This window comes from Lytechinus pictus, chromosome 1, assembly GCF_037042905.1.
Source record: "Lytechinus pictus isolate F3 Inbred chromosome 1, Lp3.0, whole genome shotgun sequence".
Classification (NCBI taxonomy): domain Eukaryota; kingdom Metazoa; phylum Echinodermata; class Echinoidea; order Temnopleuroida; family Toxopneustidae; genus Lytechinus; species Lytechinus pictus.
This window is the reverse complement of record NC_087245.1, coordinates 12,770,206-12,791,365: the sequence shown is the minus strand read 5'-3', so window position 1 is coordinate 12,791,365 and position 21,160 is coordinate 12,770,206. Positions and strand designations below refer to the sequence as shown.

Genomic DNA, 21,160 nt, shown 5'->3' with positions numbered 1-21,160 from the left:
ATGAAATTGAGCTAACTCTGTGGTCCGTATAGTATTCTAAAATCGGGCTTAATTTAAGTGCTGGTCTAAAGTTTGGTTTAACTATGGATAGCCAATTGTGGCACACATATCTTACTGTGCAGGTTCAATTTATCTGCTCATTATCTGGAATATCTAAAACGGTTTTCTTCATCATTAAAGCATGACTAGAGCATAGCAAATATTAGAAATATACAATGTATGCAAATTTCTTACATTTTCCACTTCCCAAAATTTTAGCAGTTAGACAACGGTAAGTGAAACCAGACTTTAGAATATGAGCCTGTAGGTGGACAAACAGAACAAAAAAATGAAATCATTCCATAGCAAAATTGTTTTATTTTATTTTTGCACTGTGAATAGAGTACACATATGCCATTGTACATGGTAAATAGTATACACATATTACGTATTCATCCATTTTCTTTAATTACATCTTCATCTTTTGGGATAAAACAGGCATGATCATCAACTTTACACAATAACAAAATGATAATGAAAATTACAAACCAGAATAACAACCTCTGTCTATACTTTATATATTATATAAACTGAAAGCATACCCAGTTATTCCAGATGTAGTAATAAGCTACACAGCTTTAGGAACAACACAAAAGGACTAAATAATACATTGAATAAGTTTTAAAGTTGGAAATGTTTACTTTTTAAGCGATAAAGGAGTCTAAAAATTGCCCTTGCTTTTTATGAAGTCATAATATATACTGTTTATAAGCATTCCTATAATTTTGGCTTAGCAGAAGAAAAAAAAACCCAAAGATTTAATCCACATTACAGAAAGGAAATTTACTGTGTCATTTTGGCTAACTTGACCCCAAGACACTAACTGGTGTTTTGCCTGATGCGATATCAACTTATCACCTCTTCCTCTAGCCAGTTAGGAGACATGGCTACACTTTGGTGTTTTGCCTGATGCGATATCAACTTATCACCTCTTCCTCTAGCCAAAGTGTAGCCATGTCTCCTAACACAGTACATACACTGACTAATGAGCACACTCACAAGACAGTGTACTTTTACTAGACCAGTGTGTGTCTAGTGGCTTTATAGTTTGCCAAGAGAGTCCCAAAGTTTCCCTGTAACTACAGTATCCGCCAAGCAGCAGCAGCTCAGCCTATTCTACTCAACAGTTTTGACATGCTGAAAATGTATACTGCATCGCAGTACTCCTACAAATAAAGTACATTCATAAAATAAGTTCATATGACAGAATTATTGGGATGATTCAAACCCCAGCCTTCTCTTAAAAAAAAAAAAAAAAAAAACGATATTTGACTCTACACAATTTTATAAAACCTCAAGCTGATGACTTAAAATATCATGACTGCAACATGATCCAAAAATAATCTTGTATTAGATATATTAAGTTTTTTCCCATGAATAATAACAGATGTACAGGCATCCGAGACCATCTTTCATATACTTACATCGCTTTATACCAACGTACGACTCCAGCTACACATCATCCAAAACAAGATGTGGCAATTTAACATATACCGGTACACTGAGGACGGCACAGTGACAATTCTTTCACATCAAGCAAACGTTAGCCATTCATACAAACTACATAAATGGAATTTGTATCTTCCAATATGTACTACTGATAGCATACTTCAGGGGCCCGTTTCATAAAGAACTTGCAACTGTTGTAACTTTGCCATTATGGCAACTACCATGGTAACCTTGATTTTGATTGGCTGCTGAGCCCTGTTGCCATGGTAGTTGCCATTATGGCAAAGTCACAACAGTTGTGACTTTATGAAACAGGGCCCCTGATAAAAAAATCCATTCTAGATGTAGATATTGCATTTCTAATCAACATTGATTCTAGTAGACACTGCCCATTTTTACTGGAAATTGGTTTATTGAAGAGTATCTTACACCCAGATCAGGAACTAAAGGGTGCTAATTCAATAGATTTGTACAGATAAAGCACCCTTTCTTACCTCATCTGATAATGCAAGTATGAAGTACACATTGCCCAGTTATCACATATTTCAGTAGTGAAAATAGTTGGTTTATTTTTTTTCCGAAGGGTTAGACTTCACCGATAAATGTCCGACAGTTTATAATAAAAAGTTAACACCTCTTGCAAGAATTATTAAATAAACAATAATGAACTTGAGCATTTCATCGAAAAGTAAGCTTGAGATTCACACTAACTAGCATTATCATGTACTAGAGTACAACATGCAAAATGGGACATCTTGCATAAATGAAGAGAGAAAGATATTATACAGACTAGAGTTATTATGTCAATCCAAGACAGATTTGTATATATATGTAAAGTGTTATAAATATGTTGCTACAAGAAGTATCTTGTACCTGAACAATATTGTACAACTGTGCTAATACAAAGCTTATTCAAGAAGCAATAACATGAGAAAGAAAAATTCAACAGAGAAAAATGACAATTTCTTTTAAACAAGTGTCCCCAATGAACAAAGTCGCAATTCTAGGTTATGTTAAAATTAAAGGGCAATAAGAATCTTATATACAAAGACTTCATTCATATTTCAATTCTTATGATTAATGTATTTTTCTTGTATCTTATTCTCTTTTTTCATCTTTACTATTACCTTTTTTTGATGTGGATAAATAAAGCTAATAAAACATGACTTCAAGATTCACATCAATAATAAAACCCAATTTGACTGTACCAAAGCACACACAATCAAATGGATGTACAACTGTATAAACATTGATCATATGATTTAGCTTACTAACAATTGTCAAGTCAAATGAATACATGTTTACATAATTATAAGAACTCAATATTGCTTAAATTTGTTTAGGTGTTCAGAGTAATGGCTGAAGTCAACAACTGAGAGTGTTGCAAGCAGTCCTGCGAGGAAAATATATGTTTAGTAGCAAGCCTACATATTAGTGCAAGTTAATTCGGTATCACGTGCAATCAACAACAGTGAAAAAAAGTCTTGGTTGAATTCCTTGGGGTGCCACAGCCCCTTCTACGATACCCTGGAAACATAATTTCCTGACATTCATTATCATACTGTGACCATATTTTTATTACAATGGTAATATACCTTGCTAATTATTAATCAGATGTGAGTATACATGCTAAAAAATCACTCTGTGACAGGATACTCTGTAAATTACAAGAGTAAAAGACTACCCTTGTAAATAAGAGAAATCAAATACTAGAATTATCTGACCTACTTATCATACTTCATAAAGTGATTGATTTATCATATACCAGGGCACATTTCCCGTAAATAACTAGATCAACTATAAGTGCTGTAAATAAACGAGTTGCCTTCCGACTACATACATGTGAAACAATATACTGGAGAAAATACTAGACACCTGGGTTGAGATAATAAAACTATGAAAGAGACAAGATTAACAAAAATGTTGGAACACATGATACAAATAATAAGCATATAATCCATATTTACAATAACATTTACTTAGTTTCTGTATTCACTTATTTATAATTCACAACCATTACAATAGTTAGTATTATTCTTATCATACAAGTTGTTTTCATGAACATAATATTTGTCTTTTTTTTTCATAATAAAAGGATAAAATTGATGCTTGGATGGATTTGTGTGAATGTACATCACAGTATCCTTATGTACATACATTGTAATATGAACTAGACTTACTGTCCTCCACACCGATTGGTTTCCATGCTCACTCGAAACACTATTGGCATCTTCAGTTTTATTAAGTGTAACTAGTAAAAGAAATTGTACACTGCCAGGTGTATTTCCTATATAGCCATACCATCAAATTTTGAACACTAAACATGAATTTCCTGAATTCTTCAATTAGAGGCAATTAAATTAATTTTCATCACTACAAATGAGAGTCATCTACACACTCTTGAAAGATACAAGACCACTCACCTTCATTTTAACCATTTTTTTCTTCATATTTATCAATTCTCATTGAAAGAGTAGATCATAGGCTTTAAAATGATACATAGCTTTTCAAAATTGATTAACAATAACCCAACTAATTTCTGATACAATGCAGAAAGATTTTAGGGAGAGATAAAAGAATGAGAAATTGGAAGTTTGAAATTTGAAGAATCACTCTCAGCCGTCCAAAGAAAAAGAAATGGTATCAAAGAAACTCTTGTACCTGAATTAACTTAATGGATTCAAACTGACAGAAAGTAAAAGAAGAATCCCTCTTCCAGAAGAGCTGGCCTTCTTTTCTAATTTGATTCATAAAGACTAAACTACTATTTTAAATTATTTCAGAAGACCTTGCCTAGTGATTTATTGTGGGTTGTGAGGCAGTAAATCTTGTATGTAAAATCAAAATAGTATTGTGATGGCAAAATGACATCACAAGAGGATAAATCATGCCAGCTGGAATGAAGCATAATGCATGGAACATTTTGAAGAAAATAAATTCCTACAATACCACTCAAGTTTTTTAAAGTTACCACAAAACGGGAAATGTTCTAATGAGAGATTTCTTGTACAGTACCTTGTTATAAAATTATGTGTCTTTTTAAAATTATTTTTTAATTGGTCAGGAAAAATTCCATGATTTGAACAAAGTGCAAGCCTTGCTTCTACTCAGTTTATACCCAAAATTAAAATAGCTTGACATAACTTTGATTCTATGGTTTATAATGTATGGTTCCAAATATCTTCATATCAGAATTAATTCATAAATGGTAAGCCTATGTCACATTTGTTTTTATAATGTCAGCTTTGGGTTCATTTATCTTCTGGCTATTATTTCTTCACATATTGAAGAGTATCCCATGGTATATTTGTTTGTGACTGGTCATAGATAAAGAAAATGGATTTATGAGATCATAAAGTGTTTCTTCATTAAATCATTGGTTAGGAGCATTTGTGTGCCCATCCACTCATTTTGCCTCGAATGAAATTTTACTTACGATAAGTGATGACCGATCGTAAGTATAATAACGAGTCATGATTTTTAAATGAGGGCAATTTATCAAACAATGATAATCCATACCATTAGTTCATAAAACAAATAAAACATATCACTTTCTTCTGGCATAATGACCCACACATGGTACTTTCAACATGGTATACACACCCTCAACTATCAGGTGTGGGAAGTTAACTATTTAAGACAACTTGTGTGGGTAATTCTTACCAATATATTAAGTGATGTGTATCATTTGCATATCACATATTTCACATTCAGTTCTGTAGAGTTCATGATATAAACCTTACAGACAGAGCACTAGTTCGTACCCACACAATAGAAGGCTGTTCTCACCGACGGTCATTGCTGTGCTACACTACGTATGCGCATCACCGAGGAAGGTCTAGATAGCAGCAGAAAGGAACTCAAGAGTAAAGCAGTGGGAACAGCCTAAACCACCTCTGCCAACTATGTTCTGATTAAATGAATTTCTGGATTTTTTTTTGTAGGTATGTCTCTAGCTTCAGAGCACAGGGCAAGACCTTTGGCTGCCCCAATCTTTCTGTCTTTCAAAATAATATGCAACATTTCATGATGAGACTGGCAGCCTTCGTTAGTTTTTGCAACACCCCCCTGATGATTGCTGGTTACTCTCTGTTAGGTCCACACCCCTGTTTGTGCCCCTTTGTCCACTACTGGGCCCTCCAACTTGGTCATTCTTTGGAAGCTTCTTGGCTGTTATAAAGAAATAGAGAGAACGATGGACATGTGAAAACCAAATGCTATTCACCACTGACTCATTACAAGAAAATCACTTCATTTGGTGTGAAACGAAAAGAAAATTTCATAGAACGAATTATATCTGGGAAAGGTACATTGTCTATTACTGCAAGCTACTCACATCTACATACACAAAAAATGCAACTTTGAAAATCATGCATTGACAAAATGAATTAAAAATCACAAAGAAAACTTTGAATGGTTTCCATTCAGACAATTAAAATTGAAACTGCCTGCTTTTATTCTTGTTTGAAATCCAAGCCTGAATTTGTGTACAAAAAAATTAAACAAAACTATTTACATGTAGGGAGGCTCCACCAAAATATTCGATTTCCAATAAACAAATGAAAATATCCCCTTTAGTTTATTTTAATATTTCACATTCAAAATAAATTGCTTATGGTGTGGAAGGTGTTTTTATTCTTTTATTTTACTCACCTATTGCCAGGAATATATCATTGACATTCATGGCAGTCTTGGCAGATGTCTCCATAAACAATAAGCTGTTCTCTTCTGCATATGCTTGGGCCTCCTGTGAATTAGAACAACACAATGCCATTAGATTCCCTTAATCTAATTGTCTAAACACCGACAATGAAATGTCATTGCTTATAACAAACCACAAAATGGGGGAGAATCCTGGATGATAGCTGAGTAATTTTGTAATTGAGAGTATAATGTACAAGTACCTGTCTTGTCAAGATCTTTAAGCAGATATTTAACCCTATCTAGGCCGGGGTATTTTGGGAGTTCATATGGCCAGGGGGGGGGGGGGGACCTCCCAGGCCCCTCCTTGAGATCTTGGCCGTCGACTGCACGATCGCGCCGAAAATTTGCACGCGGGTTGTCTGGGAAATTGTAAAGTAATTTATTTAATGCGAATTGCTATTAAGTGATTATGCTAATTTATGCTTAATTAGTATGCGAAATCATACTTTTTCCTCTAACTCCCTAAATAAAGCTCCAAATGTTCTAATTTTTGGAATTGAAACTCTTTGTGGTGTTCTTAGCAAGTGTACATTAACAAAATTGTGATATCAAATCATTTTCTGTATTATATTGTTTTTTGTAATTTTTTATGTATTTCTTTGTTTTTATTACCTTTTGTTTTTCATTGTTTTTTCAATGAAATTTGTTGGGGACTCTTCTGAGATCATAAAAAGTATAAAAAATAAATACATTTAGACCAGCAAATCTAAAAATTATTATACATTTATGATTTTTGGTTGAGAACACAATTTGCGTTGACTTTGTACACAAAATCACGTTTTTGAGCAATTTTTGGTCTGACGTGCACTTATATAATGTTGCGTAATTTCGGAACCACGTGAGGCAAAATTGGTCTCAAAAGTTGCGCAAGACTTGAAAGTAAAAAGTCAGCGAGCGGCGCAGTAAAAAAAATTTGCGCGGCGAAAATATTGTGCGAATCGTTGAGGGGGGGGGCCTCCGAGGCCCCCACCCCCCCCTAGAAAATGAGACAAATTTAGAATTCATAACACTAGTTTGACTGAAAAACAGAAGGAATGAATCATAAAAACTCCAAATTGTTGAAATAACATGTGTTGATTTTTCTTAAAATAAATTTAAAGCAAAAATGAATTAAAGGTAACTGAAAAATTACATATCTTCTTGACAAAATCGTTGAAGAATTGATTCTAAATGCTCTGTAGAAATAAGGATCACTGATAAAAAAAACCCAAAGAAGAAAAAAACAACGTACCTCAAATTCGACCATTCTCTTGTTGGCAAGATCTGCCTTGTTTCCAGCTAGTGCTATGACAATGTTGGGACTGGCTTGTCTTTGCAGTTCTTTTACCCACGTTTTGGCCCTTCCAAAGGTCTCCTAGACAAAAGGGGAAAATGCAGTGAGCAAGAGTGAGAGAGATAAAGAGAGAGTCATGTACTTGAATTCAGTATACAGGGTTCCCAGCTTTTCAAGAAAAAAAAATTTCCTGATATTTCCCTGATTAAGTTTAAAAATTCCCTGATAATCGTTTAAACCTATTCCAAGTTTCATATGTTTTTAAAGTTGTTGCAGTGAATTACATGTATTTTCAGTATAAAAACTGTAATATAAAACTAATTAGTACCACCATAACCAGTCATTCAATGGATGTTGTTTTGATATGCAACAAAATATAACAGTCTGACTGAATACCATGCTTTCGACTTTTGGGTTGATCAAAATTCCCGGATTTTGATCGACCCAAAAGTCGAAAGCATGGTCGAAAGGTCTGACTGAATACCACGCTTTTGACTTTTGGGTCGATCAAAATTCCTGGATTTTGATCGACCCAAAAGTTGAAAGCATGGTATTCAGTCAGACTGTTATATTTTTTTCCAGCTTTTTTTATATCAAATTCCATGACTGGAAAAAAGTAAAACAATTTTCCCTGATTTCCCTGATGGGCTGGGAACCCTGGTATAAAAGTGCAATAACTAGTACATGTAATGAATATTTCCTTTGCCATTCATAGCATGTTCAGAAATCGTAGTGATGACATTACTTCAACAATGTTTGTGTATGAATACAGAGTTGTCTGCAATCCTTAAGATCTAAAATAAAAAAAATTATCAATCAGCTCAACTATTTCTGTATGATAATTACTGTAAATGTGAAAACTGTGGTTGCAAATTCATCATGATTGCCTTCAGTCGGTGCCGAATACAACTATCCTGGGTATGAAAATCAAATGACAACCATGCAAAATCTTCTGAAGAGTACTTAATTGGAAATTCCCTTTTTCTGTTTCTTTACAAAGAAAAGGAATATTCTTCCAATTTCTTATTCAACTTTGAAATTTGATCTTCCTTTTTCAAACAAGTCTTTCAAACAAAAGGTAGCAAATATTAAATATTTGAATAGAATATGACTTACTTAGGTTTCATAAAAGCTCCTTCTTTATATTCAAGTGCTAATGCATTTGGTATCCCCTATTCCTCATCTTAATAATATTACACATTTCTTGATACACACAATGAAACAAAAAATAAATAAAAAGTTGTTTAATGTCTGCAGTTGTCTTTCAATTATGTGAAACAGAGAAACTATATATTTTTTTATTTTCTTCTAACAGTTCAATTAACTATTGGTTGATCTCTCCATGGCTGTTATAAAACAACAAGATATTCCAAATATATCACTGAAAACAGCTGTTACAGAACATGACACTACTTTCCCTTCAAATGGTAACATTAGTGACTCATGCCCTCAATATTCAACCTTTATAGCATGCATGTACAGTACATGTACAAACCTCAAAATATTCTGCTCATAAGTATTTTGTAGTAAACTATAATTTATACATAAATCAAACTAAAGAAGAATTACTGAATGGAGAAAAAAAAAAAAATCACATTAACAAAATCAGCTGCTTTTCTTTTTAATCTAAAGCAGATAAACATGTTACAGTATGCATCATTTACAGAATAAGCTTGTACTGTACATGGCATGTGGGATGTGGAACATTGCCCCCAAAAGAATGTCTTACAATTACACTTACTTGATTTGTGATATCATAAACTACAATTGCTGCCTGTGCTCCTCTGTAGTACATGGGTGCCAAGCTGTGGTAACGCTCTTGTCCGGCTGTGTCCCAGATTTCAAACTTTACCGTTGTGTCATCGAGACAAACTGTCTGTGTCAGGAATGCAGCTATTGATTAAAAAAAGACAAAAAGATGAAATAAATATTAATCCATCGGAAAGCAACTAGTCCATGTAAATAGCATAGGGATGTGAACAAAATGCATTAGTTAATATTAATATTAAAGATAAAAACATTACATATAGCTTTTATACACAGCTGAAATTCCTGAAAACTTCAAAATGTACCAGTTATTTAGTGAACAGTACTGTGGCACAAACAATTCAGATAATTTATTGCCACCATGACAGTTAATAAAATCTGTGTACAGGTATAGGGAAACAGAGAACGAATTGAGTTCAATATCCCTGACAATAGAAAATATTTGCTCTATAGCATGTACTTTTATATAGTACTACAATCGAGTATGGGGGGAAAAGCACTTGAATATTGCATGTACATGTAGTACTACCTTATAGTTATACTACTTGAAAACGCTTCATGTACATGTATGTAAACAAACAGAGAACACAATAATAAAGGACACTTATTACTCCTCACAACCTAAGAAAATGATCGCCTGAAGTCCTCAACCGATAAAAGGAGATAACTTGAAATCTCCTTTGTGTGTAATATTGATGTTGATTATATACCAGTACACTAGTACATCAGGTTTGTTTCTGATGGTCTTTTTAATGTCTTGTATCAGTATATACAGTACATGTTCTATACAGACCTTGACAATTTTTTTTTCTTTATCTCAGGTTTCACTTTATGAAAGGCATTAACTTTTCTATTACCTTCCAAACTACGAAAAAGTAAATATTTAAATGTTGATGATTGCGAAAATGAACTTTAAAAATTTGGGTTTTTTTTATTTTTTTTAAAATCTTTTAATAACACATAAAAAGTCAATTCCTGAGTCAATGTAGACGAAATGAAAAAAACTGTACTCGCTTTCTACATGTTGTTTACTTTTCCATGTATTGATAAAAACTTACTCCTTGTACATGTATAAGAAGTCAAGCCACATTGTACTGCCAGTAAAAATAACACACCTGATATTGATTTTCCCCTTTTATTTCCTTTCTATCCTTGATGTAAAAGCAGAATGTAACCACTAGTATCACATAATCATTCAGACCACAGAGCTTGAGAGGCCCACAGTTACTCTAGCAAACCTACACATTCACATTACTGAACAATAACCAACATATAGTCTGTGCTGGTATGAACATGTCCTTTAGTTAATGTGCATCCATAACCAAACATGAGGTGATTGTTATAATTCTCTGTATTTGACCTAATATTCTTTTTTTTCCATCAATTCTATACTGTTTTCATGACTGGATTATATGTGTCAGTGCAGACAGGCCCTATTTTATGCGTGGGAAGCATGTGCATATTGTCAAATCAGTGCACTGGGGAATGGGATTGATGCAGCATGCATGTAATGTACAGTGCAGAGTACATGTCGGTGGTATGCATGTCGGTTACATGTACATTACCTGCATAAACAGTACAGACTACAAATACAAACCACAATTGGTATTTAGTACAATAAGAATATAGAGTCAGCCAAATCACGGATTCTCATTTCTCATGTCTCAGAATAATTATGCCCAAGCCTACAATGTAATACATGGACAAGTATGGATAGCCTATTAAAGTAGCCTACATAATAATATGTAATGTATAGAAAATGGCATGAAAGAAATAATTATAATCTTGTAAAAATGTCAGTTAAATGAATTAAGGAAATTTCAAATTCCAAACTAATAAAATTGTCAGTTTACACAGAAAAAAGGAATGCCATACATGTACATGTACCATTCAAAATATAAAGATACAAAGTGGTATGCATACCTTTTTATTTTTTTTAAAGTCGATTGTCACAAGAGGTGGTTTCAGACCACCTCAAAGATCCCAAATTCCAGGTTTTTTCTGCTCAGGAAATTTACCCCGATTAGAAGATACCAGGTAATTTTGGCAGTGTGAAAGCAAATAACGCGTAATCTCTCCAAAAGAAAATCCGGGGGGGGGGGGTACTCACAAAATAAGGCATATGGGGATGTGCCGCTGGAATGGGTCGCTTTTTTGGAAGAAATCCTTAAACACGGGGTATGGTCTTATGCTGGAGTATCCCTAAATATGGCCCACATTTTTTTTTTATAGATAATACTGGCCTTAAAAACATGAGTCCATATTCTCCTCCAATGTCCTAGACCCGTGCAAATACGAAATTACCTTACATTTTGGGTGATAACCTTTTTTTTTTTTGCTTGTCAAATTTTCCAGGGGAAAATGTGCCCCCCCCCCTGGAAAATTCTGGATCCGCCCCTGTAATAAATCCCTAATAATGGGTACCTTTTTAGCCAAAATGACCCGTAAATATGGGTTTTAAACCTTCAGCCGCACACCCCTGTCCAAACCAAATCAAAGTACCCCCCCAAGAGAAAATACCCACTAAATAGTACATGTAGGTACTTGTCAAAATTCCAGAACTTTCGTGGGGATTTTCCAAGGTCGCAGGTATTCTGGCAGTGTGAAAGCAAATTACTGGAACTTTTACCCCAGCACGACGCCGTGGAAGGCTGCTGGGCTAGCGATTTTTAATCTCGCACCTTGCTTGCTTAACAGATCATACTGCACATGCTTGTAACTTTAATAAAGGAACTTATCCTAAAGGGTATGTTTCTTGGAGGTGTGAATGCAGAAATAATTTTTTATCAAGGCATAAGCGATTTTGTGTCTCGCCCACTTATGAAAATAACCAGAAATATTGTGATTTGCGACGGCACGCAACAGAATTGTATCAAAACTTCATTGTGAAATGACTGGGATGGAATAACACTTGTCATAAGAGTCTTCCCATAAACTTTAATGTTGACCTCAAAATGAACTTGACCATACCTTGTGACCTCCGAACACAATAACATGCAGGTCTTTAAAGTACACCTACAACCCAAGTTTGGTTTAAAAGTGACTTACGGATGTGGAGTTAGGTGTCATAAGAGAGTCTTGCATGTAAACTTAAACGTTGACCTGAAAATGACCTTTGACCTTACCATGTGACCTCCGACTGCAGCATAACAGGCAGGTTCCCAAGTCCATCTACCATCCACGTTTGGTTGAAAAGTGACTTATGGTTGCGGAGTTAGGTGTCATAAGAGAGTCTTGCATGTAAACTTAAACGTTGACCTGAAAATGAGCTTTGACCTTACCATGTGACCTCTGAGTCCGACTGAAGCATAACAGGCAGGTTCCCCAAGTCCATCTACCACCCAAGTTTGGTTGAAAAGTGACTTATGGTTGCAGAGTTTTGTGTCATAAGGTTTGTGACGGACAGACGCGGACGACATTTGGATCCCTAAGTCTCGCCTTCACCTCCAGTGGGCGAGACAAAAATCAGCCTCCACCTGCATTTTGTTTGCAGTAAAGTGGAAAGCTTACTTTGTGTGTACATGTACATGTATTTGAATTTAGGGCATAGTAATTACATCTGTTTAAAGCAATTTATTTTGGGGCCTGCGCTAGTCTGCTGTGCAAACTCTTCATTCAAGTTAAGGGTCTGAAAGTGCAGCCTACATTGTGTACTGTTAAAAAAACAGCCAGTTTTATATTTGCTAGTCTTTGCGTGGTGACCCACTTGTTGATCAAATTTTCGATCAGGGTCTGTACCTGCAAACTAGGCCTGAGCAGAAGTGCTTGAAGCTGAACAATTCAACAGTATGTTTGCAGTGTGCTTTATACCTCAGTCACATTTGCTCTACAGTGGCTATACGGCGAGTTGAAAATGGCCGTTTATTCATTTGTATTCAAACCACCTATAGCCCTCTGGTAAAAAAAAAATGTTAAAACAGCTGTTTTCGATTCGCCGTGCGGCCATCGTAGAGCAAATGTGACTGAGGTATGAATGTCGTTTGCAGTTTTTTCTGTATGTTTTACCTTGATTCATATTGCATCATGGTGGTGCCCCACCTACATGTACAAGGTTTTCTTAGACTATGTTTTCATCTAAATCTGTATTAGATATAATATCTGATTATTTATGTATCTTATTGATTCAAAATTTAAATTGAATAGCAATGATATTGTTCATCATTATGTACTCTGTAGGAACTGATAATTGAGAATTTTTCTAGTTAGTATCATGAAAATAAGATCAATTTTAAGAATGAAGATGATGATCAGCTCAGTCTCTAGACTACATGTATAAACATTTTAAAGATAAACTAAAAAGTCTGGTACCACCATACTCCATAGTATTTAGAAACCATTTTGTTCACAAAAATTGTGGCTGTTGCAGACATTATTAGTCTCTCATAATCAACAACATTACTCAAATTCATATTATGAATAATTATTTTATCTCCTTTTTTGGGGTCTCTTTTACACACAGGTCTGCACACTTGCTGACTCTGGTCTCTACTCGCTGAGTGATAGAGTAGATTATAATGCTACATGTACTTCATTCTGGGAGGTTCCATCATATGTAAACTGTGATTTGGACATGGTCACTCTTGAGTCACTTTTTTTCTTCTATCACTCTTAGCTTTCCTGGAGTTATTGATTTTACTACTGAGTATGACAATGACATCATCTTTTAATATCGATATTGGAAACAACAATTTAGAGCACAGTTTTGGGGAAGACTAATAAAGAACACTGGCTTGGACAGGAATACAGCTTGACAAATATAAGAATACACAAAATTTCACAATTTCAACACAATGTTAGTAATAGGGCATACATGTAGCAAGAAATTTGCATTAAATTCCTACTCAATCAAGGGTAAGTCCCAAAATCAAGGGTAAGTCCTTTGATTGAACGCAAACATGAAGTTGATTTGCAATTACAACTCAACCTTTGAATTTGACTTTGAGACTTGCGCTCAATTTGCAATCGAACGTAAGTTTCTTGCAATGCTCTATGAACATATTTTGTTAGCAACTCTTATCAGTTATCTTACATGCTGAAGGTTAAGTGTTCAAAAGGTATAATATATTTGTCCTTACATACATGGTAATTGAATGTGGTTACGCCTTGTTTTTTTTTTCCACAATATTTATTGCATGTATGAACAAAGGGGTGATTCCATACGTGTCGTACGGGACATTTAGAGAACATTTGACAGTTTTTTGACAAGAAAAACATAAAAATATTCCAGTAACTAAAGGTGATCATCAAGTACTACCACAGTGTTAGGAAAACCAAGACTTAACATGACTTGAATTCACATCCTGTATAATACAGATTTAAAATAGTAATGTGTCGTACGGACGCAGAAAAAGTGGCTTTTTTAGAAACCTCAAGTTTGTACTCTAAAGTCTGTGAGTTGGACAGATAATTTTTATAGAAACTGAACTCAAATTGATATTCAATTACCTAAGAACAAACACATCTATGAAAGAAAGCAAAATAAACCTTTATGAATAAATAAAGCAAATTGCAATTTTCGAGAACATTGTGGCGTACGGGACACTCAAAATGTGTCGTACGGGACATCTCTAAATTGAAGCCAAACTTTCTTACTTTATGTCTCTTTGACTTCTTCAATCACTTTATTTGGCTGATGATAATGATAATCCTATCAAACTAAAGACATTCATTATGTTAGAAACCGCAATTGGCTGAATATTTCTGTCAATTATCATAAACAAAATAATGTGTCGTACGGGACACTTGTATGTCGTACAGGACACTTCTGTGTCGTACGGGACACTTGTGTGTCGTACGGGACACTTGTGTGTTGTACAGGCACTTGCGTGTTGCACTCTGCAGCCTGAATAAAACAATGAACTTTTATCAATCAGAAGGGGAGCATTGCCCCTAAATTCTTCCTTTTTAATGAAAAGTCTTTTAATAAGTAGTCATTCAGGACAATATAATTAAGTAACCTCAATATATACAATCGGGAGCAATATGTTATCTTTTTTTTTTCATGATGGGAAATGTACAAGGGTTCAAAGCATTTTTACGAGCTGAAAAACTTGAGGTTTTGTGTGAAGTTATATTCAGTGAATTAATTGATGATTTCCAATACACTATTTAAACAATGAATGAATGAATGAAACTGTTTGTGTAAATTATGGGGCTAAAATGTTAAAAATTTTCATATAAAATGTATGTATACATATGATATATGTCACAACTGTCACTTGTAATTCCACAAAATATTTTTTTCTAAAGAAATGCGGTTCTACTTTTTTAAACCTTTCTGCATTTCATGAAACCATATGGTTTGTCTTATTTTCCAGATTTTTTGTGAACAACATGGCTTGTCTTATTTTCCAGAGTTTTTTTACAACATGAAAAAAGTAAGGAGTTTCAATACTGTATATAAAAAAGTAAGTGATTATTCAAGAGAAGTCCAAATAGATGATTGATATGTAATTTTTTTCACATCTTAATTTTCTTATAATAATTCCACATTAGCATGCAAGAGGAAGTCATCTTCCAGGCTAGGGTGAATCAATTATAAAGGTTTTCTTTTCATGCTCAATGACAAAGAAATTAACCTGCCCTGACCAGTGAAAATCACCAGTTTAGCTGGAGGGATTCACAAAAATACGCCTACATGAAATCAATTAAAATGGTTAGAATAACCTATTTCATGTTCTATGGAGATAAAAAAGTACTTTTTCAGTTCACTTTATGTCAAATCAATTACTTGAATTAAAATAGGCCTACTATCTATAGTTTCTGAATCCAAATCCTGTAATTGAATGCGTTATATATTGTGTGTCATACGGGACAACTATTAATAAGACATTTATTGAAAAATGAAGGGCAGTAATTAGATCCTTATGGGATAAATCGATCACCCATGGGTCAAAGATAGAGAAACTGATTTTGTGAAATTGCATCATCAAAAATAAAATTGTAGGAAAAACTTTTGCACTTTCATGTGTCGTACGGGACATTGCCAAAAATAGGTTCGGAAAAATCAGGGCTGCCCCTATTATGGATCATGAAAATGTTGTAGATATTATTTGGAACATTCAATGATACATTATTCCATTGACCTGCAATATTTTCAATCTTCTCGTGCTTTGCCAATAATTGTTTCAGGCAGTGTTTGTACTTGATTATTTATTCAGCAAAATTATTGAAAATTGAAAATTCCATTGTTCGCCCCTAAAAAAACTATATCTGACTTCACTTTTGGTTAAAATTCATTATTTTCATAAAATTTCGGTATCATAGTAAAATATTACACTACTTATGACTTATTGAAAGCATGTTAATATTTATGATATTTTTGAAGTTCTAGTGTGGAATCGCCCAAAGGTGAAATATTCATTGTGAAGCACTGTGAATGTTGTGTGATGGTATTATAATTCATTATTTTTGTTATTAGACTGGAAGACTGGTGGATGTGAAGGAGTGGCCTGAAGGAAAGGAAAGTGAACATGTGTCCAGTTACTGATTTACATATTTTTTAGACAATTTTGTTCATGAATATTGCTCTGCATTCCCTACATTCCATGAACATGTACATGTAAATAGTAAAGGGGAAGACCATCCCAACAATTTATTATAAACTGAAAGAAAAATAATCAGAAAGTATACAGAAAATTTCATAAAAACTTTGATGCGAATACAAAAAAAGACTATTTTGCCTAAAATGATTATATGCACATCTTGGTCGATGTGCAAATTACAGAACCGATTATGTCACACACGCACTCTAATTTCTTTTGTATTCTGTAGTATGATACATACATGTACATGTAGTGTATATTTCAATTTTCTCATTATTTTGTTTAAAGTTGAATTAAGAAGACGATTCCAAATATTGAGATATTTACATTAATAGCAACCTTACAACCCCCCAAACACTAATAGGTGATTCGACCCCCCATTTTCTTTTTTCAAAATAGTGAATTTGAACGATTTATCCCTACCCATTTTCCCTGAGTTCGCTCCTGCAATGCCTACCGAGACGGGTGTTCTTTGAGTGTGACGTCACCGGGGGGTATTCGGTCCCGGTGTAGTAAACAAGGCAGTGCCGTTTTGTGTACTATGCACGTACTCCTTCATATGGAATAACTGCAGTTGAAGTTGTATCTGCGAGCCATAGAACTTGCAAAGAGGAAATGATTAAAATATTTGTGGCCGTACTATTATTCCAAATATGTGAATTCCCTCAGAATGATACCATAGACCCTAAAGGAATAATTTCAAGGTGAATAATATGAAATTTGATCGAGATCTTCTCACCAGTCGATAACGTAGCAGACGTGTTATTATGACATATTTATCCGCGTGTGACGCGGCTCTTGCAAAAAAACACAGTTGGTTGCGGAATTGCTTTGTGCCGACCGGCCGCCCGCTCCGGCGCAGCTAGCTGTCGAGCTACCGTACCGTTGAATGTTGTGTGATGGTATTATAATTCATTATTTTTGTTATTAGACTGGAAGACTGGTGGATGTGAAGGAGTGGCCTGAAGGAAAGGAAAGTGAACATGTGTCCAGTTACTGATTTACATATTTTTTAGACAATTTTGTTCATGAATATTGCTCTGCATTCCCTACATTCCATGAACATGTACATGTAAATAGTAAAGGGGAAGACCATCCCAACAATTTATTATAAACTGAAAGAAAAATAATCAGAAAGTATACAGAAAATTTCATAAAAACTTTGATGCGAATACAAAAAAAGACTATTTTGCCTAAAATGATTATATGCACATCTTGGTCGATGTGCAAATTACAGAACCGATTATGTCACACACGCACTCTAATTTCTTTTGTATTCTGTAGTATGATACATACATGTACATGTAGTGTATATTTCAATTTTCTCATTATTTTGTTTAAAGTTGAATTAAGAAGACGATTCCAAATATTGAGATATTTACATTAATAGCAACCTTACAACCCCCCAAACACTAATAGGTGATTCGACCCCCCATTTTCTTTTTTCAAAATAGTGAATTTGAACGATTTATCCCTACCCATTTTCCCTGAGTTCGCTCCTGCAATGCCTACCGAGATGGGTGTTCTTTGAGTGTGACGTCACCGGGGGGTATTCGGTCCCGGTGTAGTAAACAAGGCAGTGCCGTTTTGTGTACTATGCACGTACTCCTTCATATGGAATAACTGCAGTTGAAGTTGTATCTGCGAGCCATAGAACTTGCAAAGAGGAAATGATTAAAATATTTGTGGCCGTACTATTATTCCAAATATGTGAATTCCCTCAGAATGATACCATAGACCCTAAAGGAATAATTTCAAGGTGAATAATATGAAATTTGATCGAGATCTTCTCACCAGTCGATAACATAGCAGACGTGTTATTATGACATATTTATCCGCGTGTGACGCGGCTCTTGCAAAAAAACACAGTTGGTTGCGGAATTGCTTTGTGCCGACCGGCCGCCCGCTCCGGCGCAGCTAGCTGTCGAGCTACCGTACCGTTCTTGTTGTCTTCAACCATAGAGATGTATACTAATTACTATATATCTTTCTGTCTTCAACTCACTTCCGAATTGCGTTTGTATGTGTGACGGTGACCCCTAGCGTAATTAAATATAGAAAACAACTCAGAAGGCCGAGAAAGAATACTATACGTTTGGTTCAAGATTGTTCTGTGGAATGAGCTATGAGTGGAAATGATCCAGAGGATATATATGCACGGCCATGAACTAAGTCGACATACCAGACCATAACAGTACACTCAATGCCTGGGTGTTGTGTGTACTAGTATTATGCGTTCAGCGCGCGCTGAGCTAGCCGCCGGAATTACTTTCCAGCTACTCACTTGATTGAACATCGTGATAAAATAAATGAGAAATAGTGAAAATATCATTCAATAACTCACTGTTTGCTATCTTACATCATGATTGAAGAGTTCATGGTGGTTATTCATACTGTTTTTTATACAGGGAAAGTAAAGATTTGTACATATCAGTCCTATTTGTTTGATTTGAGTTGCTTTGAAAAAAAATTGTAAAATATCTTTCTCTCTCTGCATAGCATTTCTGTATGACATTCAGGCACCTCTTATACTAAATTCCCCCCGGTGACGTCACACTCCGAGTGACTTTTCTGGACACTCGTCTCTCGGGCTCTGACAGGTGGCTAATTTCATAGACTTTCAAAGCAAAATATCGAGAAGGCAGAGGATTATTGTGACATGCTATGTGTTTGAACAACTTATATATACTATATATTGTATGTAGAACCTATATTTATGGAAACTCACCCCCTTCTTAATTCAACTTTAACAAATTTTGAGCAGGATTCCTCCAGTAACATTTGGAATAGCCATAAATGTAACCTATTGTGATACGATGAAGAGTTCCCTTGTCATCAAATCTGCAAAACTTGATACATAAAATGCAATAAAAAGTTAAAAAGAAATGTGATGTGAGTGACATAATCAACTCTAATATGCATCCATTGTTTGGTGTATATGACTGTTTTGTGTAAAAAATAAGGAAAATTACTCTATTTATTACAAGATTTTTTTGTTACATCATGAACTTGACCAGTATAAACTTTATACTTATCCTCATCCCCTCCCACCCCGCCCCCAAAATAAAGTATGATCTTGAAAAGCAGTAATCAAGAAGTAAAAAATAATAAATATAGGCCTGAATAGAACTTCCCATGAAAAGAGAATGACGCTGTGGTCGGAATGGGGAAGAAAAATGATTTAAAGGAAAAAAACCAGAAACTTACATCTCCCCCCCCCCCCCTCCTCCGACGGGAAAAAAAATTTATATACATGTTAGTGCTGTAGCCGAACTGCCGAACCGAACGGAAGTTCGCCGAACTTGGCACTTCCGAACCGAACCCTGGTTCGGTGGTTCGGTAAAAAAAAAAAATTTGGCACATTTATTCACCACGTAATATGAATAAAAGCGGGGACTACATATATTTAAATATAAAATGAAAAAAAAATATTGGTTAGTGATTGTGCACAATAAGAATTCCACACAAAATATTTTTTAAATCCACCATTTAAGCTCACATCTTGTCTTTGATTGAATTGTTATCAACTTAAAAATATTTTATTAACATGAATATATTTTTTCTTCATTAAATGAGGAGACATTTGAAGCTAAACTCGGTATAAAAGTGTGGTTGAATTACGTATTGCCGTAATCGATCGTGATCGTAATCGGACCTAATTGTTTTCTATTTAATTAAGAAAAAGGACAAGACATAAATTCATTCCTCGTAAATGACAAAGTATGACAGCTTCGGTCTCGTCTTTGATTGAATTTTTATCAGTCTCAATTTTTTTATTACCATGAATTTATTTTTTTTTCTCATAAAATGTGGGGACATTTTAAGCTAAACTCGGTTAAAAAGTGTAGTTGAATTACGTATAAGTGTAATCGATCATGATTGTGATCGGGCGTCCATGTAATTGTTTTGTATTTAATAATAGAAAAAAAATGACATAAATTCATTCCTTGTGACTGACAAAGTAATGGTAAAGTATGTATATTTCACCTTCTGAAATATACATATCAATATTAAAGATAAATAAATAAGAGATGAAGTAATGAGGTTAGAAAAAACAGAAAAGATAAAAATTCAAAGCAAGTCAACGCATGTTCCCTGATCGTGTACCGGAAATGGTTGATAAGGAAAGTTGAAACAGGACGTCCAAACAACCTGCTCTCAGTTGCTATTACGCTGGTAAAATTCATATTCCGAATATGAAATGTTTTTCCATTGTCAATATTTTCTAAAAAGTGGTTTAATCTGGTCATTTACTGAAAATGAAATGATAAATTTTCAGTTCCTTCTTGGTTCTGACGATCAACGCCGAGTGATTTCATAACTATGTTTGAAGTCACTCGAGTGTTGATCTTTCGGGACCAAGAATGGACTGATATTTTATCTT

General features: G+C 34.5%; 1 protein-coding gene across 1 annotated transcript; it reads right to left on the bottom strand.

Annotated features, from left to right (window-relative positions):
* Nucleotides 1-337: 337 nt before the first annotated feature.
* Nucleotides 338-9,362, bottom strand: LOC129255322 (ras-related protein Rab-5B-like; the record flags this gene model as incomplete). The annotated part of the gene is made up of 4 exons (XM_064097061.1): nucleotides 338-5,658; nucleotides 6,142-6,235; nucleotides 7,424-7,546; nucleotides 9,207-9,362. Coding segments are annotated over 4 exons (495 nt in total), but the record flags the coding sequence as incomplete, so codon positions are not given.
* Nucleotides 9,363-21,160: the final 11,798 nt, after the last annotated feature.